This window comes from Acipenser ruthenus, chromosome 50, assembly GCF_902713425.1.
Source record: "Acipenser ruthenus chromosome 50, fAciRut3.2 maternal haplotype, whole genome shotgun sequence".
Lineage (NCBI taxonomy): Eukaryota > Metazoa > Chordata > Actinopteri > Acipenseriformes > Acipenseridae > Acipenser > Acipenser ruthenus.
This window is the reverse complement of record NC_081238.1, coordinates 1,463,718-1,487,313: the sequence shown is the minus strand read 5'-3', so window position 1 is coordinate 1,487,313 and position 23,596 is coordinate 1,463,718. Positions and strand designations below refer to the sequence as shown.

Below are 23,596 nucleotides of genomic sequence, written 5' to 3'. Positions count from 1 at the left end.
CGAGTGTTGCAGGGGGGGCAGGTTAATGGTTACACTCTGGTGTACCAGCTGTGCTTGGAGATGAGACATGATTCTCAGAGCTTATTGGGAACCACAGGGGCTCTTGGAAAAAGTCACCAGGAGGTGATAATTGAAATCGAAATGTAATTTAAATGGATTCTGAACAACAAGAAGGCACAATAATGTAAAAATCCCACACATCTTACCTGCGTTGTACTTTCATGTCTCAAATGTGAAGTTTTGAAAGAAACACGTGTTGTATCAAGCATGTATTTATATTTTAGAACCGGACAGGCTAAAGAAAGTTCTGAGTTTGCATGCCTGCTTTCAGGTAGTCAGTACTACTGTACTTCCAAAGGTAGGTAGGAGGGCGCACATTAAGACACAGTGTTCTGTAAAATAAGGCACAGTTTATTTGCAACAAGAAAAATAAACACAGAAAAAATGTTTTCCGTAAAAGCATTGATTTTTATTTTTTTTTAAGCAAAATAACAAAGTTTGATCCTGTTGCGAAGCAGCCAAATATAATGCTTCTGGACATTTTTTGCTATTCATTTTCAACCAACCACATAAAACACATCGTGGCGTATCAGCTGTACCCGAACGCGGCGGCCGGTCTCCTTGTGAATGCACCTCTGCTCTGCTGTGCTGAATGCGGGTTTGAAGTCTGACTTTGATGTTCGCTTCCTCTGAAACACGCGGCTGCTTTCATCACTTGAATATCCATCTGATGCTTCTCTTTCGGCTGCAGGCGTTACACAGGAAAAGCTATATCTTCTCTGTTGTTTCTTTAGTCTGTGTTAAGGAGCTGTCATCTGAGTTCAGGAGCTGCTCTTCAGTACCAGTGCCTCATATAGATGAAGCACAGGCTAGATCAGTGTCTCTAACAGATCCTGAACTCAGACTTATCAAAAAATAAAAAAAAAACACCGTATCTGAGTCACTGCAACAAAATCCACGCAGAATGATTGTTCTAACATCACAAAAATGTAAAGGAAATTGGAACTGGAAGTATTTGCTCTTTAAAGATACTTTTTTAATTAAGCTATTATTTTCTGAATTGTTTTATAAGGAACAAAAAAAAGGTATATTAATAAACCTGGAGTAACTATTGCAAAGTTGTCTAACAGACAGACTCTAAAAAGTCAACATTTCTACATTCAAAATGTTGCTGGGATACTTCTGTTAAGTGGTTTATAGGTACAGGTCAAAGGCTCAAGATGAACAGGTAATTTAAGACCTTTCTTATCTTTATCTTCATCACATGCAATAAAAATTAATTTGTTCTGTACAGAGGGGGTCTTATAGTGATTCCCTTCTAGTTTACAACATGTGATATTAAATCTCTTCGTGCTTTTGTAGATATTATTTGCTTTAACATTTTCTGTAAAATGTGTTCCTGCACTGCCACAGACAGCTTTTATTTCATCCTCACTAGCGTGGATCAATGTATTTTTACGTTTGCATGGGGACCATTTTTTTTTCATGCTTTCACAGTACTTCTTCTCATTATATTTTCTACCTGAGTTATCAATATGCTGTTTCACAAACTTCTCGTAGCGTTCCCTTATTGGTAGAAGGTCTCCCTCAGCCTCACAGCTACAGTGGAAAGCAGAGGAGCCCCCGACAGTGATGTTGGGGTACGCTCCGCTCGGGAAGGAGCGAGAATGGGCTCCACCCCACAGAGTGAGCACACAGCCCTCCATGACTCTGAAGGAGCTCAAGCCTCCACTCCCCCCGGCTCCCACCGGGATCTTCTCTGGGAGGGACCGCAGCTCCAGCTGGATCCCAGTCTCAGGGTGGTAGAGACGGGCACAGGTCTTCAGAACCCCAGGACCAGGACTGAAAGACGGGCTCTTAATGGACTGGAGGCTGGAACCCACCAGAACCATCACGGACATCAAGAAGAGCATCTTCCCTATCTGTGACGTCAGCACGACCTGGACAATCAAAGGAATAACACACTTCTATTTAGAAAAACACACACAAGACAAGCTTCAACACCATGCGATTTGAAACAGAAGAATTCGATACCCAGCCCTGAGTTTTAACGGGACGCTAAACTAATACGGGGGCACTTTGCATGAAAGAATCATGCTGTTCCAAATTCCACTGCTAAGCAGATGCAGAGCTTGATCTATGGAAGGTATTTCTCTTAGGTTCAAACCTAAATGTTTTCATACATTGTTCTTGCTATACATACAGAATACTCCATGAGTAATGGATTGCTGTGGTTACAGCACTCTTTCAGCTATCCTTCATTGAATTGCCTCTCTTTAATATATATACAGCCCCACCTACTGTTTCTTTAAGGTAAATGTCTAGATAATTTAAAGTGTCACATATGTCATTATGGTCCATATATTTTACAGTATCATATAGTGTTAAATACAAGCATTTAGTGAACATTAGCCACTCATTAATATGGCAAAGACCAAAATACACAATTTCTGGTAGTTTAACAAACTCTTTATTGAAAAAAAAAAACTTAAGCAAATTCAAATATTTGTTCATGACAAAAGGGTTGGCACCTTAAGTTACAAGTCTGTAAAAATGTAACAGAACTAATTAAAATATATATTCGTTGATTGAAACCCATTACACAGTAACTAAGCTGCCTTATAAAGTCAATAGCAAGAAAATTAAATTATTATTTCCAACATCTGGCGAAGAAGAAAGTTTTTGCAACACAGGAGATGCTGGTCAAGACAAAGGAGTCGGATCAAATTTGAGAAAAGCCCTCGCAGCAAGGTATAATAAAGGCAAAGGCTACAGAACAGTATCACAGAAATACAGAATATCAAAATCCACAATCAGAGCAATAATCAAGAAGTACCACAGAACAAAATCAACCGAAACTCTTGAAAGAAGCGGACGACCAAACAACATTACGGGTACAGCAGATAGGGGAATCAACCCAACAGCTACAAAAAATATTAACAGCCAAGGACTTAAAGAGAGATTTAGAAGCTTCAGGCATAATAATGCATGAAAGGGCTGACTTTTATTAAAAAGGTGTTGAAGTGTTAAATGCTTGCCTTTATTATTATTAATTTCTTAGCAGACGCCCTTATCCAGGGCGACTTACAATTGTTACAAGATATCACATTATTTTTATATACAATTACTCATTTATACAGTTGGGTTTTTACTGGAGCAATCTAGGTAAAGTACCTTGCTGAAGGGTACAGCAGCAGTGTTCCCACCTGGGATTGAACCCACAACCCTCCAGTCAAGAGTCCAGAGCCCTAACCACTACTCCACACTGCTGCCCTTTAATGTTGCACTGAATAGTACTATAATAAGCGCTGTATACAGTATGCTCTATGCTCACTATACTTTAAACGGCAAAAGATTTTACTATGCATTAAAAAAAATCTATAAAATATTATAATAAATCTTTTATGGAACCAACAAGTAAAAACAAAATCATGTGTAAGACTTCAGTTCAAATGGCTCTGATCTTCCACAGCTGTTTGCTTGTAAAAGTGGTCTGTATGATTCTATACTGCTGCTTCTGCTTAGATTATTTACTCACTGGCTATTCCTGCAGAATCAGTTTACTTTACAGTGTGGTTCGGAGGAGTCAATGCAGCTAAACCTGTGAGCACTTTAATCTCATTAGACCCATCTGATTCCAGCTTCAAACTGCTTCCCATGCAGAACATACAGAGAGGATTTGGGAATGGAGTCCTGAGACAGGGAGCTTGGATCCCATTAAACTGTGCACGTACACAAAGCAATAGTGCATTTCTGATAGACTCCCCACCTCACTACAGAAGATCAGTGTCGCAGAGTCTTTCCAGAAGAAAATAACAATCTAAGCAGACAATCAAGAAGCATACAGAACACACACAATAGGTTTTAAACACGTAATCAGTGTGGATTATATGAAGCACCTCTTTACATCACGGTGCTCCTCCTAACTCTTACCTGGATCAAGACCACCGGAACGATGTTTCTGAAACCTCTTGCACTGGAGAGAGAAGCCGACAACAGGGTGAGGATAAAGTCTCCAGGCTCAGAGGGTCTCAGCCCTTATATAGAGCAGCTGCTTCCAGTCACATGGTGAAGACCCCTCTCTGGCTCTTGTCGTTAGCAGAGCAGTGAACAGTCCTGTGGTTTGTACACTGTGTCAGCTACAGGAGGTTCTCATGTCTTGCAAGGAAGCGAGGTGTCATGCTAGCTTTGCTGAGGCTTGCTGGCTCATGCTTTGGTAACTATAAGGCAGTTCAAACGCTGGTCGCCACAATGCTGTGGTCTAGCATATTCAACCTCACAGAGGTGCTTGTGACTATAGATGCAGATCTTCTCAAAAGCTACAGTACTGTAGTGAGATTGGGGACCCTGCTGACTGCTGGGGTGGGGGCTCAGTTTATGGAAGGGGGATTTGTTCTTAACGGGACCCACAATCATCAGCACCCACCTGTAGACCCCCCCTCCAGTCCTGGGATCAGTGCCTTATGGAAATATATTGAGGTGTATTGGTAGTATCATCAAATGACGTGTGCTATTTATTTATTTACTGCCCCCTGATTGCTGAGTTGTTCTGAGTGATCCTTGTTTCAGTGACTCACAGATGATGTTTGCTTGGGTTTGATCAGCCTGTCAAAGAGCTTTCATCCGACTGCAGGAGCTGCTCCTCAGTTCTAGCTGCCTGACAGACACACTGCATGTAACCTAGGCCAGATCAGCCAGAGAGTCTTTGTACGAGAGAGAGCCAGCGCCATCTAGTGCTTGCCCACTTTGGATCAAGCTTCCTTTTGTTTTGCTGGTGATACACTAGCTGTGCACTAGAGGGTGCTGGTGTTTACTAATATAAACCCACTCTGGCTCATCTAGCCTAGATTACACATGTCTATGGCAGGCAACATGAACTGAAGAGCAGCTCGCAAACAGTAACTCGCAACAGTAACTCGCAAACATTCAATTAAAACAATGAAAATGTCATCTGAAGCAGGTCTTTTAAAATGCAATTTGAAGTAATAGTAAATGTATCTTGATGCAGAAAATGTGACCCTTTTTGTAGTATGAATAACAGCATTTAAATATACTGTATATTAAGCAGAATTGTAAAAAAAAAAACCAAAAAAAAAAACACCAATGAAATAACCTTGCAAAATAAGAACACAGAACTATTGCTACAACACAATATGCCTGTTTTGCTGTGGGATGCCTATACAGCACTAGGTGTTGCACTGACTGCAATCTCGTTTCACTGCACGCTAATGCTTTATATTTTCAATATAAAGACACAGACACACTTTAAACACAGGAAGGACGAATCCTCTGAACTCAGACCAATACAGTCACACCTCACACGGAGTGGAGGTGCTGTAGCTGATGCCTCCACGCTGTAGAGAAGACCACTCGCTGCCTCGCTCCTGATCGACACGACAGAGCAGGTAACCAGAATCACGTGGTTTTGTCAACTCAGGTTCTCATGTCTGTTTCCAGTAAGGTTCTGGTGCAGGCTGCAGCCCGCCCTCTTTGGTTACTCTTGTAAAGAGCAGGTCACCACAGAGCTGAGGTCTCCTGTGTAGCTGAAACCCTCCCTGAGCTGCAGACCTGTCGGAGAGGCCTTCTGTGCTGTGGCCTTGGTGTCTTAGGCTTGCTATGCAGAGCTGTCCAGCCTGTTTGACTAACAGAGCCATGCTGATTACCAAGTTAGCCATGCAAGAATAGCACTGAAGAAAAACTAGAGGGCAGCCGAGTGTTGCAGGGGGGACAGGTTAATGGTTACACTCTGGTGTACCAGCTGTGCTTGGAGATGAGACATGATTCTCAGAGCTTATTGGGAACCACAGGGGCTCTTGGAAAAAATCACCAGGATGTGATAATTGAAATCGAAATGTAATTTAAATGGATTCTGAACAACAGGAAGGCACAATAATGTAAAAATCCCACACATCTTACCTGCGTTGTACTTTCATTTGTCTCAAATGTGAAGTTTTGAAAGAAACACGTGTTGTATCAAGCATGTATTTATATTTTAGAACCGGACAGGCTAAAGAAAGTTCTGAGTTTGCATGCCTGCTTTCAGGTAGTCAGTACTACTGTACTTCCAAAGGTAGGTAGGAGGGCGCACATTAAGACACAGTGTTCTGTAAAATAAGGCACTGTTTATTTGCAACAAGAAAAATAAACACATAAAAAATGTTTTCCGTAAAAGCATTGATTTTTATTTTTTTTTCAAAGCAAAATAGCAAAGTTTGATCCTGTTGCGAAGCAGCCAAATATAATGCTTCTGGACATTTTTTGCTATTAATTTTCAACCAACCACATAAAACACATCGTGGTGTATCAGCTGTACCCGAACGCGGCGGCCGGTTTCCTTGTGAATGCACCTCTGCTCTGCTGTGCTGAATGCGGGTTTGAAGTCTGAGTTTGATGTTCGCTTCCTCTGAAACGCGCGGCTGCTTTCATCACTTGAATATCCATCTGATGCTTCTCTTTCGGTTGCTATTCAGCTGCAGGCGTTACACAGGAAAAGCTCCTGAACTCACTTAGAGAAAGAAAGTCATTGCAACAGTAACTCGCAAACAATCAATTAAAACAATGAAAATGTCATCTGAAGCAGGTCTTTTAAAATGCAATTTGAAGTAAAAGTAAATGTATCTTGATGCAGAAAATGTGACCCTTTTTGTAGTATGAATAACAGCATTTAAATATACTGTATATTAAGCAGAATTGTAAAAAAAACTAAAAAAAACACCAATGAAATAACCTTGCAAAATAAGAACACAGAACTATTGCTACCACACAATATGCCTGTTTTGCTGTGGGACACCTATACAGCACTAGGTGTTGCACTGACTGCAATCGCGTTTCACTGCACGCTAATGAAATACAAAGGTGTAAACATGTACATTGCTGTGTTCTGTATGCTATATTGTGCAAACCTGCTTTATATTTTCAATATAAAGACACAGACACACTTTAAACACAGGAAGGACGAATCCTCTGAACTCAGAACGATACAGTCACACCTTATATGGAGTGGAGGTGCTGTAGCTGATGCCTCCACGCTGTAGAGAAGACCACTCGCTGCCTCGCTCCTGATCGACACGAGAGAGCAGGTAACCAGAATCACGTGGTTTTAGCGGCTCAGGTTCTCATGTCTGTTTCCAGTAAGGTTCTGGTGCAGGCTGCAGCCCGTCCTCTTTGGTTACTCTTGTAAAGAGCAGGTCACCACAGAGCTGAGGTCTCCTGTGCAGCTGAAACCCTCCCTGAGCTGCAGACCTGTCGGAGAGGCCTTCTGTGCTGTGGCCTTGGTGTCTTAGGCTTGCTATGCAGAGCTATCCAGCCTGTTTGACTAACAGAGCCATGCTGATTACCAAGTTCTCATTAGCCATGCAAAAATAACACTGAAGAAAACAAAAAGGTTTTGAAAAAGATCACTAAATAGTAGCTGCTAGACTCGGACAGAGTACTTTTCTGCTCATTAGACATCAACACGTGAACCTTTTCTTGCAATCTTGAAATCCATGAGAAATGCCATCACAGAATACTGATAACATGCTGCAGTAACCCCAGATAAACCCTCCATACCGACGCGGGTTACATGTGTATCTGCAAACGCAGCGCTTAAGGGGAAATGAAAAAAAAAAAATTAATCTAGATTCTTTCCTTTTACAATGTTTTGTATTACGTTTAAGGTTGTTGGTTTTGGGGCTCCGTACTGTAATCATACATCAGCAAAACCAAGTCTTATCAGAGACAAAAGAAATACAAAATCCACACTGTGGAGGTTAATGGGTCCCACAGGGACTATGTATTCCTCCGCTGGGCAGCCCTGCTCTAATGAATGTGCTTTCGAAAGCTGCGTTTACTACTCGGCTTTCAGCACTGGCTTATAGCCAGCTTGGGTTGCCTTGTAATATCACAGCTATTTGAACTGAGCTATCCTTCTTCCAGTTAAGAATCACATTGTGTATCATTTTCACTTTCAGTCGTCACTCCTGGAAACTTTTTAAACAGTTTAAGCCACACCTGTGGCCTCCACAGCCTCTTATACAAGTTTCCCAGAGTGATCTTCCTGTCTTCCCATGCTTTTTCTACATGGTAAACTATGCATTCACTTGGCTGATCTTTCCTGTCTTAAATGTATGTATATACTGAAGGCAACTAGAGCTAGAACTTCTCTTGAGCTTAGGCTCTCACTATTATTATTATTAGCCATTTATCGGACGCTTTTATCCAAAGTGACTTAGAGACTTGGGGGTGAACTGTGCATCACAACTGCTGCTGCTGCTGAGTCACCTATGCTTTATTACACTTTGCTATGTTTTTAGTATGGGAAACAATTAAAAGGGTGAGCTCAAATATGTTTAATTTTTAAGCACAGCTGGTTCACCTAAATATAACTATGACCTGCACCCCCCCCAGCAACACTATGCTGGGCAGGACCGAGTGCATCATCCCAGGAAGGGGCCTATCGGCAGCTCTGGTATAGAGAGCTCAGCGATACCTACCCAATGGGCAGGCATATCCCGTACGAAATGTCATTGATGGTCATCTTCTCTTTCAGGAAAACCAGGGTTATGGTAGGTAACCTAACGTTCACTCTTCGGAGGAGCCTGCCGGGTTCGTAAATTAACAGACTGACAGCGTCAAGCATGAAACAGGAGGGGAATGTAAGCAACTAATATAATAAATCACTCTAATATAATACATAAAGTAAAATATATACAAAAAATATAATAATAATAATAATAATAATAATAATAATAATAATAATAATAATAATAATAATAATAAAACACACGATGTCAAAGTTTTTTTTTTTTTAGGATTTTGAATGCTTGAATCAGATCACCGCGTAGTCTTCTTTGTTCAAGACTGAATAGACTCAATTCTTATGCTATACTTCAGTACGGCTACATGCAACATATGGAGCTGGAGTCCGGAGCGGACATGTGAACACTACACACACACGGTATTTTCTTCCTTGGTCATTATCAGAAGTTTTCATTAAAACAAAACTGTAATAAAATGAGAATAACAGATTTAATAAACCCTTGTGTTGCACTGTGTTAAAGGGAGCCTGCAATAATGTTGCTAGAACAAGAATTAAGAAAATGTTTTTTAAAGCGTAATTTAAAGGAGGACCAGTGTTAGTTGCCAAGAGGGGGAAAAAACACACGATGTCTAAGCCTCGGTAAGCACATCTTTAAAGAGGGACCAGTGAGAAGGTTGTAGAACAATAACACAATCATACAAAGCACTGCTTTAAGCAGATCATCCAACAAAATGAAATTGTCAAACGTGCGCCAATGAAAACATCTGTTTGACTCCTCAGTACACAGCAAGCACAAGAGGAGAGTCATTCTGACATACTGAATAGAATACCAGTAATAAACTGTTCTGCACATCTGTAATACTGCATCTCCAGATGTTCTGTACTGCACCTCCTCATCCGCTGGCTCTGACCAGGCCGTGAAGAGGCCTCAGTGCATCCTATTAAAGGGGAGTCGTGCGTGGGCTGTTTATGGCTGGGAAATATTCCTACCCAGATAATACAGTATTGTCGTCTTTCCAGGAATCAGGACAGCCAAAAAACACACCAGCCCCCTCTCAGCAAGGTTCCGTCTTTAATACTGGTGGCAGCAGCCTTTGAATCGTAAAGTTTGAACCCTTTGGTCGAAGCCTGCTTGGTGTTTGGTGATGGTCGTGTGGAGTTTTCTGTCAAGCAAGGTGGTCTGGGATCTTTGCAGAGTTATTTCCAGATTCCTGCCTTAGTTTGGCATTACATTCTTCCTGTGCGTAGAGTGATTTGTTGACAACGTTCTTTAAGAAACTTTGATTTATGTTATATATTTTTTATTATTACGTATACAAATCAACAGGCAATATCTAACCAGGGCAAAAACAGTTCCAATCTAGTAAAGTATCTACCATCCCCATCGGCACGGCTGTAAATTCAAACTGAGCAATCAGTATGGTGTAAACATTGATGACCGTGACGTAACAGTATGTCCTGAATAAGAAATAATGAAATGTTTAGTCGCATACGCCTCACTCCACACGCTGCAGGGGTGAAAGACAGACAGACACATGGGCAAACACAAACACCCCCCACCCCCTGCATCTTCAGAATCTGATACTCTCAATAACTGAAGCTCAAGAAAGGCATAACCAAGTCTCCTGACAACTGGATAAGCAGCTCCAGATATCTGTGAAAATGTAAGAGTGACACACAGTCTGAGGGTTGTACTGTACGGACATACTCAATACTGTTAAATAATGTTAATACCAAGCTCCATCACACCTGGATAAGCGTTTGTTCAGATATATGGAAACATGTGGAGTGTGACATTAGGTTAAACAATGAAACATAAGAAAACAGAAGAACATTTAAGAACAAGAGGAGGCCAATCGGCCCATCCTAGTAGCTGATTGATCTGCAAACTCACTTGAGTCTTTAAGGATCCCAGTGATTCAGCATCAGCAACATGACTAGGTAGCCCATTCCATCCCCTCACCACTCTCTGTGTGAACAAGTGTCTCCTGCCCTCTGTCCTGAGTCTATCTCCACTTAATTTCCAACTGTGTGTCTTCTGGTCCTGGTTTCTGTGCTGCGCATAAAGTATTGTTTCAGGCTAACTATGTCAACTCCTTTTAAGATTTTAAACACTTTAGTCAAGTCTCCCTTCATTCTTCTTAGTTCTAGGCTAAATAGATTCGGTTCAATATTCAGCTTCAGTGCTAGCACCCCAAGAGTTAACAACAATGAAACCGGACACCAAAGCTTGTACTTCGACGTTTCCTGCAAGAACTCTGCAAAGAGAAGCAGAGGCTCACAGAGCACAGGATAAAACAGCAGACAAACTTCAAGAAAAACTAGGAAAGTGGACTATCGGTAAGTTGAGAATGTTCCATACTATCTTTCACTGTAGATGTCTGTCTCTGTTACTGCAGGATCAGGGCATTGCTAGGGGGAGAAGGGGACTCTGTTAAAAAGTGTGAAAACTGTCTTATTATCTGTCAGAAGGGATTTCTCACCGATAGTAAGATTGCACACGCCTCTGTAGTAAACAACACTGCAACCGTCCAGTTGTCAGACACCAGCTTTTTAAAATGAATTCTGTTCTACACGTACACACAAAACAAGAGCTCTACCAAAACAAACAACAATGGACTGCAGGCTTGATGTTGTATGCACTGTATGGTGTACACTACTACTATTATTATTATTATTATTATTATTATTATTATTATTATTATTGTTGTTGTTATTACTACTGTGAAAATGGTTGGTTCTCCAAACCCTAGTGGCTATTTGTCAATGTTTTTTAGTTTTGAATTGCGCCACCCCACAAACACGCACACTTTGTCCCTGAGGATGAACTGAAATTGCAAACAGATATACTACAGGAAGTTGTAGTCACTCCCATTCACAAGAACACAGCTCTTGAAACACAGAATGCACATTTGTTGCATTGCTGTGGAAGCTGAAAATACGGTAAGCTTTTTCTGTTGAGCGCTTCATATAAAGCTAAGTGAAAGTCATAAAACTTGAGCATTCTGTGTCCTGCTGGGTGTCTTGAGGCAGTGTCCAGTGTCCTGGGTGTCCTGTCATATTACAGGACACTGAGATTTGTCCTGGCTGTTGCGCAAATATCTTGCCAGTTTTAAACAGTGTCTTGATGAGGTTCTGACGGATTTTCCCAGTTTCCGGATTCAAATCTCAATTTTAGAAGAGATACTTATATTTTCTTAACTACATTTTATTTCGATTATTCATGAACAATTTGATTTCATTTTAAGCATATTAAAGGGCAAAACTGATACTAATACAACTAATACTAACAACAACGTCTGAAATTCACAAACACGCATCATTGCTTTCAGATATTTTGTTTATTCCCAGCACAGCGATGGATCAGCCCCAAGACTCTCAGCCCTCCGCCCCCCTCAGCCCCAGTGTGGGGCAAGAAGGGCCCGCTGTCGCCATCCGCTTTGAGAAGGCCCAAAACCGAATCCAAAAGTTCACAGAAGGACATCCTGGATCTCTGGGGGTGAGTGGAATCTCCAGAGAGACACAACAGTTCCATGAATCTCCAGAGAGACACAACAGTTCCATGAATCTCCAGAGAGACACAACAGTTCCATGAATCTCCAGAGAGACACAACAGTTCCATGAATCTCCAGAGAGACACAACAGTTCCATGAATCTCCAGAGAGACACAACAGTTCCATGAATGCTCTCTGCTGTGCACATCCATCTATTCATTATATACGCCTCAGAGGTGCAGTTTTAAAAGAAAGGCTTGTTTTAGCAAACACACATTTTCATTTTTAAAAATCCAGTACTACAGTGGGTTAATGAAATCTCTGTTTGCAAGCTGTGCTTTAAGACTGTCTCGCGTTTCCGGTATCCTGGGGGACTGACGATTGACTGACATGATTTCAGCCAGGCCCAGAACACACTGCCGAGGTGAAATGACAAACCAGGTAAAGCGGTAACAGACTTCTTGGAATGCAAGGCAAGTAAACAGAGAACTGTCTTCAACCCAGTGTACTACCAGTATTTTAAATTACAATACGTGTTTGCTATAACATGTGTTTCTTTCAAAACTGCTGAGAGCTATACAGCTCATGGAAGTGAAACACGAGTCAGATTTGTGGTATAAGTTTGTTCGCTACACCCATTGTAATTCACCGTTTTCTTTGTGGTTTCCAGGTAACCCAGATCATGGTTTGCCTGTTTCATTTTGGATGCACTGTCATTATTTTTGAATCCCTCTTTCCGGAAGACTGGTCTGACATTGCTGCTGAATTCTTGGTTAGTGTTTTTCTGTCAATTTCATGCCAATCTGCCATTCATTTCATTTTGTTATTAGACTCATTTGTGGAATTAAAGACAAGGTTAGAGAATGATGTACCCTGTGTTATCTTTACTGCCCTGTGCTGTCCCTAGTGCCTTGTGATGTCCTCCTACTTTCCTTTTCTGTCAGTGGATGATTTTTTGGAAAGGCAACGCATTACAAAAGTGGTTTGTCTGTTCAGACTTGAGCTGATCTGAGAACTCCCCCCTGCAGGTCTGAATTGGAACGGTCTCAGACTGATCTGAGGGTTAGTGTGGACAGGCAGACTGATCCAACGGTTAGTGTGGACAGGCAGGCTGATCCGAGGGTTAGTGTGGACAGGCAGACTGATCCGAGGGTTAGTGTGGGCAGGCAGACTGATCCGAGGGTTAGTGTGGGCAGGCAGACTGATCTGAGGGTTAGTGTGGACAGGCAGGCTGATCTGAGGGGTAGTGTGGAGGGGCAGGATGATCTGGGATCTCACTTTGGTTTGTCAGCCAAGTCTGAACACAGCTTTACATTACATCTTCACAGGGCTGTATATATAACATGCCTCTTTATAGATACTGCATCATTATGTCTGTCCCTTTATTCCACCTGTGATGTTTTTGAAGATGTATTTACAGATGACATTCTTCTCTTTAGATGCTGATCGCCGGGGCTTTGGCAATAGCTTCTGATAAAACTCTTCGTCTCCCTATAGTAAGTCTTATTTGTAAGTCAGCCTCATATTAGAGTGTCACTGAACAGGCTGTCGGGTTTAAAACACAGCATATTACTTTCCCTAACTTTCTGCTTGCAGGTACGTATTCCTGCAATATCTTTTTCAGCAGAATCACGATTGTTATGATATTTGTATTAACGTATCCCTGGAAAGCTGTAGTTTTACACACAAAGCACACTTTAATTAACAAAAACAAACAGGAACAAATAAACAGAGCATGAGGGCCAAAATAAAAGGTTTAAACAAAACAAAAGAGGCTGGGCATCGCCTTCACTATAAAGTTGCAAACTGGTACAAACAGCACAGCACAGCACAGCGCAGCGCAGCACAGCACAGCACAGCACAGCGCAGCACAGCACGGCGCAACACAGCACAGCACAGCACAGCACAGCGCAGCACAGCTCAACACAGCACAGCACAGCACAGCACAGCACAGCACAGCATAGCTCAGCACAGCACAGCACAGCACAGCACAGCACAGCTCAGGTAAACACAGCACAGCTCACTCACTCACTCACTCACAGCAGAGTGCAGTTAGATTTTGCCAGCAGAGTTTCCACAGTGCTGCCCATTTGACTTTGTCAGTGTAAAGGGTTGATGACGGCGGGTTCACAAAATCACACAAGCTCCCTTTAGGGGACGCTTAATGTTGTTAATACCAATTTCCATGGCAATTGGATAAGCAGCTATCAGACGTTGGAAGATGTGAAGTGTGAAGTACCTCCACTGCTGCATCTCCCCTTCACTGAGGACTGTATCCACAGCGGGGGATCATTAAACTGGGGCACTGGGGTTCCTATGGGTTCAAATCTGCTTGAATTTTACTGTGTGAGTCTTGTTTGTATCATTTCAGATCAAGGCTTGTCTTGGCATGGAAGTCCTTGGATCTACTTTCAGTGGTTTCATGTTATTAACGCATGGCTTGCCCAGTGCGATGTATTTCTCACTCAGTGATTCTCACTGCCATTTCCACTTTGAGAATGAGACATACAGCAAAGAATTGAAACTGTGTGAGAAGTATAACGTAAGTGTTCTATTATTTGATCATAGCCGGTGTAAGTCTCCCCCCGATTGCCTGCTGAACCCTCTCGATACTAACCAGCAAGGCGACGTCACAATTTCCCCTTAACATTTCAACTCTTTATTTTTTATTTTACACTGTGAACTTTTATAATTTTTTTTTATATTAAGACATTGAAAAAGAACGACAGTCAAAGTATTTTTATATTAACTTTTTGATAACTATTCTCTCCAATTGCCCGACACCTTGTTTTCTATTGAATGAGCAGTTCAGCCGATTTGTGTCTTTCAAATGATAACAAGGGAATGCTTAGTTCATAGTCTGAAGCAACTGAGTTTGGATTTCTTTTAAAACTGCACCTTGTCCCTGATTCTCTCCCCTGGTAAAGGCACGGCAGCGTGGTGTGCAGGGGGGAGTCACACAGTCTGGGGAGTGCAGGGGTCCCCAAGTGTCTCCCCTGGTAAAGGCACGGCCACGTGGTGTGCAGGGGGAGTCACACAGTCTGGGGAGTGCAGGGGTCCCCGAGGGTCTCCCCTGGTAAAGGCACGGCCGGAATCTGTAGTTTAACCTGACCAGTGTCCTCATTAAGATTTTCAAGTTGGAATTCTTATGTCAGGGCTCTCTATATTGGGTCTTGAAGGAGGCTGTGTGGTCCAGTGGTTAAAGAAACAGGCTTCTAACCATGGAGGTCCCTGGTTCAAATCCCACCTCAGCCACTGACTCATTGTGTGACTCTGAGCAAGTCACTTAACCTCCTTGTGCTCCGTCTTTGAGTCTCTCTGTAAGTCGCCTTGGATAAAGGCGTCTGCTAAATAAATAAACAAATAATATATTCTCTTTGTATATTTTCTCTTTTCTCAACAGACGATTGACGATTGTATTTTTATGGAGATGCTTTTTGCATTAGCTGTGCAAGTTGCAATCGGCATAACCATCGCTTCCTACTGCTGTAAAGCAATCCAGTGCTGTGGTGCCCCAAGGAGTGTGGTAAGTGTTATCCCTTTTACTGCACTCTGATCCCTTACTTACTAAACCAGTTTCCTGTTACACTGTTATATTAAACTCCACTATACATTCATTATATAGGTTTCAAATGTGCAGCTTTAAAAGAAAAAACTGTTTTAGCCAAGTTGTATTGTCATTTCAGAACATCAGGTTAAAGAAAGTTCTCAGTTTGCTTGCCTTACTCCGTTTCGCCTCAGCAGTGTCTTCTGGGTCGGGTTACTGGCTGAAAGCATGGCAGTCAATAGGGGAAGCAGCTGATTGGTTATTGACAGCAAAGAAGCCAGTGAAGGGGTGGGGACTCTCCAGGTGACCACTCCCTTAATTAAAGGCATGGAAACAGAGCGTAGGACTAGATATCACGTGTTTCTTTCAAAACTGCACATTTGAGACTTATATAGTGAATGGAGGTGCTCCACAGGGACATTGTTTTGTTTGTTACAAAGAATTGAAGCTAAATTTTTATCCAATTCTTTCTTCACAGCCCGTGATTGTTATCCAGCAACCTTCTGAGCAAACGGAGAGCTAAGCGTCCTCCTCCAATGCTGAACCTAAGACAGCGGAAATGGAGACTACAACTGAACAAACAAATATCCAATTCCTATGTATTTTTTATTATAACCACCTATACTAGTATATTCAGTGGAGTGAAATATATCATCATGATTCATAAACATATTATGATTGTATTCAAACATACAGTACCTATAGTATTTACAGAAGGAAATTAACTAACGAGAGGAGGCCAACCTATCAGAGCTTGTCCGTTTCCCAGCAGCTGATTGATCTCAGAACTTTGTCAAGTTGGATCTTGAAGGATCCCAGTAATTCTGCCTGAACATCATAGCTAGGTAACCCATTCCATCCCCTCACCACTCTCTGTGTGAAGGCGTGTCTTCTTCCCTCTGGCCTAAGTCTATCTCGTCTTCATTTCCATCTGTGTGTTCTCTGGTCCTGGTTTCTGTGCTGTGCTTGAATTTGGGTTAGGTTAACGTTATCACCTTGTTTCGATTTAAAGACTTCACTAGAGTCGCCCCTATTTCTTATTTGTTCTGCCTAGATTAATTTCCCTCAATCTTCAGAACTCATTCCTGTAAAACCTGGGATTAGTGTGGATGCTCTTCATTACCTTTCAAAATGCTTTTAGACATCAGAAAAGAAACTTGAGTCTTTCTCAAGGTCTTCAATATTGAAATGAGATTAGATTCATTTTCTTATATCACTGGGTGATGTGGCCTCCCCCATTGATAAAGTGTGATCTCTTAATGGACCCAGTAGAGGAAAGTGCTGTTTTGTATCAAACATTAACCTTGCAGAGGTGTAAATGGTGCTAGTTGCAGCAGGACATGTAGAACTTACACGTGGGACAAAAGAGCATTGTAACAGCTTGGCATCTCAGCCCATTGAATTGAATGGAGAGGCGAGGACTGGAAGCAAACCACGAACTACGGTTCAAAGACAAACGTTTTACCATTCAACCGTACAGCAAGCTGTGTAGTGGAGAGCCAAGTATCTTATTTTGATGTCAGTATTATTAACTCATCAGCATGGAAGAAGTCCCTTGTATCACCCTTGCATAGTTATTGTATTAAACTTTTTGTGTGATCCTAGCATGCTCCCTGTGTTTTCTTCTGTTTTGGAATACCACGGTTAAATTATTAGGTCTAATTGGGAAGACCCCCTAGGAAATTAGCTCCTGCTTCTGTTATAGGGTTATTTGATGGCGACAACCCTTATAAAAGTCTAACATAGCAAATTTATAGTGTAACAAAACATAGTGATAGCATGTTTTGTATTTGTAATTAATTTAGAGCAATTTGTAGATTTTATTTTTCACTTTGACATTATGGACTTTTTTTGTGTTGATCAGTGGCAAAAACTCCTAATTAAATCCATTTTGATTTCATGTTGTAACACAATAAAATGTGGAAAAGTCCAAGGGGGTTGAATACTTTTGAGAGCCACTGTACGTGTATGTATGCTTCTTGCTGGCTGGTACAACCCTCATGTTTTCTGTGTTAAAACAACTTGACATAGAATTACATCAGGGTTTTCTATCAAACCACATAACATGAAAAAAATAAATATCGTAGTTAATATTACCCTTTTTCATCTTGTGACTGGACTTTGTGGAAGTGTAGATTCGGTTTTATTAAATGCAATAATTCCAGTTATTTCAGCATACTTGGAGTCGTGCTAAATCTCCTTCAGTGAATTTAGTGAATAAAACCGAATTTCCCCGAGTCTAATGGAGGGATGGTAACAAGGCAGACGGACAGTTACTTTGCTTTAAAAGTATACTAATCACTCTCGTCCGCTCTCAGCTACCCACAGCTTCCATCAGTCTGACCAGTTACTGAGCAGCAGTTTTACAACAGCGTGCCCTTCTCTTTTTGTTCATCATGGCCACCAAGCTTCTGTCGAAGCTTCTTGTCGCCACCTACTGTTTGTTTTGATGATAGTTACTGTCAGCCCAACACTTTGATTCCTGATGCATTTATTTATTTAATTTTTTTGTTTGTTTGTTTGTTTTTTAAGACTGGTTAAATCTCCCTGTTTTCCTAATGAATTTCCTTATATACTTGACCATACCCCTTTCTATTCTATTACCATCCCCTATGCTGTCCCTAAAAAGATTATTCTGAATATTCAAAGCCCTCAACTCTCCTCTACCTCTACTCTCACTTCCCATCAGGTGTTCCACAGTTTCCATAACCCCACATTTCATGCATAACCCATTCTCATGCGCTCCAATTCTATAGAAATGTTCATTTAAAGTTGAATGTCCTATAAACAGCCTTATTAAGTTAACTTCCTCTGATCTATGCCCTCCATACCATCCTTCCCACAAACTGACTTTGTCCCTCTCTTAACTCTCTATATCCCCTTTTTAAAGGGAAGATTAATCAGTTAATCACAAACAGGTGAGGAAGGGGAGATCCTCTTGTGCAGGTAGTTGACTGCTGCGTGCGTGCGCAGGGGAAGAGGGGCAGCAGTGTGGATTAGTGGTTAGGGCTCTGGACTCTTGACCGGAGGGTCGTGGGTTCAATCCCAGGTGGGGGGGACACTGCTGCTGTACCCTTGAGCAAGGTACTTTACCTAGATTGCTCCAGTAAAAACCCAACTGTATAAATGGGTAATTCTGTGTAAAAAAAAAAAAAAAAAAAAAAAAAATGCTATCTGTAGAATGTGAAATAATGTACAATGTGAAATAATGTGATATCTTGTAAAAATTGTAAGTCGCCCTGGATAAGGGCGTCTGCTAGAAATAAATAATAATAAGAGATAGTAAAAATTAACAGCCTGATAGCCTCAAGCATGAAACAGGAGAGGAATGTAAGCAACTAACAATAAATCACTCTAAAGCAAAATATATATAAAAATATAATAATAAAAATAAATAAATAAATAAATAAACAAACAAACAAACACACGTGTTACACATTTACATCTCTATGTACGTACGTACAGCAAACAGCATAAAGCGCGCGTAAGCCGCTAAAGACTTCACTCTTTGGAGGGGCCGGCCCGGTTCACAAAGCGTACAATGTCCATGACGAGATTTCTTTGTTAAAGTTACTTGGTTTATTCAATAACCTGTAAATAATTCAAAACAAGCCACATACCTGGTTGATAATGGTCAGTGCAAATGCTGACCTCACTCCATCCATTCACAGAAAGTCAACAGTACTAGATGTTTTACATTGCAGTGCAGTCCACAGAGTTTTCTCCGTCATTGCTGCGTTCTGCTTAGTATTTAATAAGTCTTTACATTCAACAGAAAGCTAAATTAGCGTTTTAATTTCAATGTTAATAAAGTTAGGCTTCTTTTTTAGCACTTGCTATATCCATTTGTTTACAAATTTCAAGTTATCACGTGCCGTGCTGCCGGAAGCTGTTTCAGCTGCCTAGCAACAGCGGCTGTGCCCCGTCAGGGGAACTCAAGCGGGAGATCTGAAAACAAAATAAATAAAAGACGCGTTTGCTTCCACTAGTAGCTAATATAAGTCTTTTTCGAGTACTCGAATATGTAATATGCTATTCGAAGAAGTTTTTTTTCGTGTATTGGACTACACTGACCCATCCCTCGGGGAAATTCCGTTTTATTCACTAAATTCACTGAAGGAGATCAAATTTAGCACGACTCCTTGCAGCGAAGACTGAGCACCACCAAGTATGCTGAAATAACTGGAATTATTGTATTTAATAAAACCGAATCTACACTTCCACAAAGTCCAGCCGCAAGATGAAAAAGGGTAATATTAACTACGATATTTATTTTTGTCATATTATACGGTTTGATAGAAAACCCTGACGTAATTGTATGTCAAGTTGTTTTAACACAGAAAACATAAGGAGGGTTGTACCAGCCAGCAAGAAGCATACATACACGTATATTACTTTTCACTTGATGAATATAAAATGACCCTAAATGATCCAGCATACACGAGGAAACTGCATAGCTATGCATTTGTTTGTGATTAATTATATTAATTCAAATTTGTCTGCAGGGTCTAGCTGTTTTTATTAAGGATACAGGCTTAATGTATACAGCCAGCTGGCAGCATCCTTCTGTTAACTGTTATTAGCTCATAGCTATTGCAAGATGCCTCACCATTAGGATCTATCTCTTCTGTCTCACCGCATTCTAAGCAGACCACTATAAAAGTTTCTGCAGTAAATTTGCACAGTGATCTTATTATGCTTTCCATAAGTTTACATATAATAGAAGTTCAAAGTTATTTAAAACAGGATAGGAACAGGTTGACATGTGGGGCATGTTGTCCGTATCCTCCTTTGTAAAAACCTGTGAAAAGTAATAATTTAATATATTTGCTAATTAATAATGTAGCACTGGTCTTCCAAAGCTCCTTCCCTCTCCACTACACAGCTTGCTGTACAGTTGAATGGTAAAACGTTTGTCTTTGAACCGTAGTTCGTGGTTTGCTTCCAGTCCTCGCATCTCCATTCAATTCAATGGGCTGAGATGCCAAGCCGTTACAATGCTCTTTTATCCCACGTGTAACTTCTACGTGTCCTGCTGCAACTAGAACCATTTACACCTCTGCAAGGTTAATGTTTGATACAAAACAGCACTTTCCTCTACTGGGTCCATTAAGAGACCACACTTTATGAATGGGGGAGGCCACATCACCCAGTGATATAAGAAAATGAATCTAACCTCATTTCAATATTGAAGACCTTGAGAAAGACTCAAGTTTCTTTTCTGATTTCTAAAAGCATTTTGAAAGGTAGTGAAGAGCATCCACACCAATCCCAGGTCTTACAGGAATGGGTTCTGAAGATTGAGGGAACTGAATCTAAGCAGAAGAAATAGGGGCGACTTCAGTGAAGTCTTTAAATCGAAACAAGGTGATAACGTTAACCTAACCCAAATTCAAGCACAGCACAGAAACCAGGACCAGAGGACACACAGATTGAAATGATGAGGCGATAGACTTAGGTCAGAGAGGAGGAGACACGTCTTCACACAGAGTGGGAGGGGATGGAATGGGCTACCTAGTCATGTTGCTGATGCTGAATCACTGGGATCCTTAAAGACTCAAGTGAGTTTGCAGATCAATCAGCATGTTCTTAAATGTTCTTCTGTTTTCTTATGTTTCATTGTTTAACCTAATGTCACACTCCACATGTTTCCATATATCTGAACAAACGCTTATCCAGGTGTGATGGAGCTTGGTATTAACATTATTTAACAGTATTGAGTATGTCCGTACAGTACAACCCTCTGAGCTGCTTATCCAATTGTCAGGAGACTTGGTTTTACCTTTCTTGAGCTTCAGTTATTGAGAGTATCAGATTCTGAAGATGCAGGGGGTGGGGGGTGTTTGTGTTTGCCCATGTGTCTGTCTGTCTTTCACCCCTGCAGCATATGGAGTGAGGCGTATGCGACTAAACATTTCATTACTTCTTATTCAAGACATACTGTTACGTCACGGTCATCAATGTTTACACCATACTGATTGCTCAGTTTGAATTTACAGCCGTGCCGATGGGGATGGTAGATACTTTACTAGATTGGAACTGTTTTTGCCCTGGTTAGATATTGCTTGTTGATTTGTATATGTAATAATAAAAAATATATAACATAAATCAAAGTTTCTTAAAGAACGTTGTCAACAAATCACTCTACACACAAGAAGAATGTAATGCCAAACTAAGGCAGGAATCTGGAAATAACTCTGCAAAGATCCCAGACCACCTTGCTTGACAGAAAACTCCACACGACTATCACCAAACACCAAGCAGGCTTCAACCAAAGGGGTCAAACTTTACGATTCAAAGGCTGCTGCCACCGGTATTAAAGACAGAACCTTGCTGAGAGGGGGCTGGTGTGTTTTTTGGCTGTCCTGATTCCTGGAAAGACGACAATACTGTATTATCTGGGTAGGAATATTTCCCAGCCATAAACAGCCCACGCACGACTCCTCTTTAATAGGGTGCATTGAGGCCTCTACACGGCCTGCTCAGAGCCAGCGGATGAGGAGGTGCAGTACAGAACATCTGGAGATGCCGTATTACAGATGTGCAGAACAGTGCTGGTTTTATTACTGGTATTCTATTCCATATGTCAGAATGACGCTCCTCTTGTGCTTGCTGTGTACTGAGGAGTCAAACAGATGTTTTCATTGGCGCACGTTTGACAGTTTCATTTTGTTGGATGATCTGCTTAAAGCAGTGCTTTGTATGATTGTGTTATTGTTCTACAACCTTCTCACTGGTCCCTCTTTAAAGAAGTGCTTACCGACGCTTTGACATTGTGTGTTTTTTCCCCCTCTTGGCAACTATCACTGGTCCTCCTTTAAATTACGCTTTAAAAAACATTTTCTTAATTCTTGTTCTAGCAACATTATTGCAGGCTCCCTTTAACACAGTGCAACCCAAGGGTTTATTAAATCCGTTATTCTCATTTTATCACAGTTTTGTTTTAATGAAAACTTCTGATAATGACCAAGGAAGAAAATACTGTGTGTGTGTAGTGTTCACATGTCCACTCCGGACTCCAGCTCCATATGTTGCATGTAGCCGTACCGAAGTATAGCATAAGAATTGAGTCTATTCAGTCTTGAACAAAGAAGACTACGCGGTGATCTGATTCAAGCATTCAAAATCCTAAAAATTATAGACAATGTCGACCCAGGGGACTTTTTCCAACATGAAAAAAGAAACAAGGACCAGGGGTCACAAGTGGAGATTAGATAAAAAGGGGCATTCAGAACAGAAAATAGGAGGCACTTTTTTACACAGAGAATTGTGAGGGTCTGGAACCAACTCCCCAGTAATGTTGTTGAAGCTGACACCCTGGGATCCTTCAAGAAGCTGCTTGATGAGATTCTGGGATCAATAAGCTACTAACAACCAAACGAGCAAGATGGGCTGAATGGCCTCCTCTCATTTGTAAACTTTCTTATGTTTTTATTCCCACTCCACCTACAGAGCTCATTCTACATGCTGATACCAAACCAACCATGTCTGCGTTTGTACTCGTCCCCTACTCCCAGGCAACTCGTCCTGTACTCCCAGGAAACTCGTCTACAGTTCAACACAGTGTCCGTCTCATTCTCTGCAACTGCACAGCAAGACACCACACTGTGTACATCCCTGATTGTTAAATATCACAAAATAATTTCTTACAAAGGTGATATATTGGGACACAGAGGCAGTCAAGATGTGAAAAACATCTGGTTCTTCTGGTTGACGGATCCCCTTGCACGCCGGCGTACTGGAGATGAACTTGGGAACGTAGCACTCCAATTCGTTATTTATTTATTTATTTCAGTTTAATTGACACATGCAACAACATCCTATGGCCACTAGGGGCTGTAGAGAGTGACACATGCAATTATTATTATTATTATTATTATTATTATTATTTATTTATTTATTTATTTTTAGCAGACGCCCTTATCCAGGGCGACTTACAATTGTTAGAAGATATCACATTATTTCACATTATACACATTATACATTATTTCACATTATACAGATATCACATTATTTGTACATACAATTAACCAT

The 23,596-nt window shown here is 41.1% G+C and overlaps 1 protein-coding gene across 5 annotated transcripts; it reads left to right on the top strand.

Annotated features, from left to right (window-relative positions):
- Positions 1-10,648: 10,648 nt before the first annotated feature.
- Positions 10,649-17,166, top strand: LOC131721942 (uncharacterized). 5 transcript variants are annotated; one of them, XM_059015284.1, is made up of 8 exons: positions 10,743-10,861; positions 11,299-11,464; positions 11,873-12,020; positions 12,686-12,787; positions 13,455-13,511; positions 14,387-14,557; positions 15,419-15,541; positions 16,041-17,166. In XM_059015284.1, the coding sequence occupies exons 3-8, from the start codon at positions 11,880-11,882 to the stop codon at positions 16,083-16,085; spliced, it is 639 nt and encodes a 212-aa protein (XP_058871267.1). In that variant the 5' UTR covers positions 10,743-10,861; positions 11,299-11,464; positions 11,873-11,879; the 3' UTR covers positions 16,086-17,166. The 5 variants fall into 5 exon arrangements, with proteins under 5 accessions (XP_058871268.1, XP_058871264.1, XP_058871265.1 ...); XM_059015281.1 differs by lacking the exon at positions 11,299-11,464 and having other exon boundaries at positions 10,680-10,861; positions 11,854-12,020; XM_059015282.1 differs by lacking the exon at positions 11,299-11,464 and having other exon boundaries at positions 10,681-10,861; positions 11,878-12,020.
- The last annotated feature ends 6,430 nt before the right edge of the window (positions 17,167-23,596 follow it).

Coding starts and splice junctions, on each gene's coding strand:
- LOC131721942 (XM_059015281.1), top strand. CDS start 10,732: ATGAAACCGGACACCAAAGCTTGTACTTCGACGTTTCCTGCAAGAACT. Junction 12,021..12,685: donor GACATCCTGGATCTCTGGGG/GTGAGTGGAATC, acceptor TGTGGTTTCCAG/GTAACCCAGATCATGGTTTG. Junction 14,558..15,418: donor AACTGTGTGAGAAGTATAAC/GTAAGTGTTCTA, acceptor TTTTCTCAACAG/ACGATTGACGATTGTATTTT.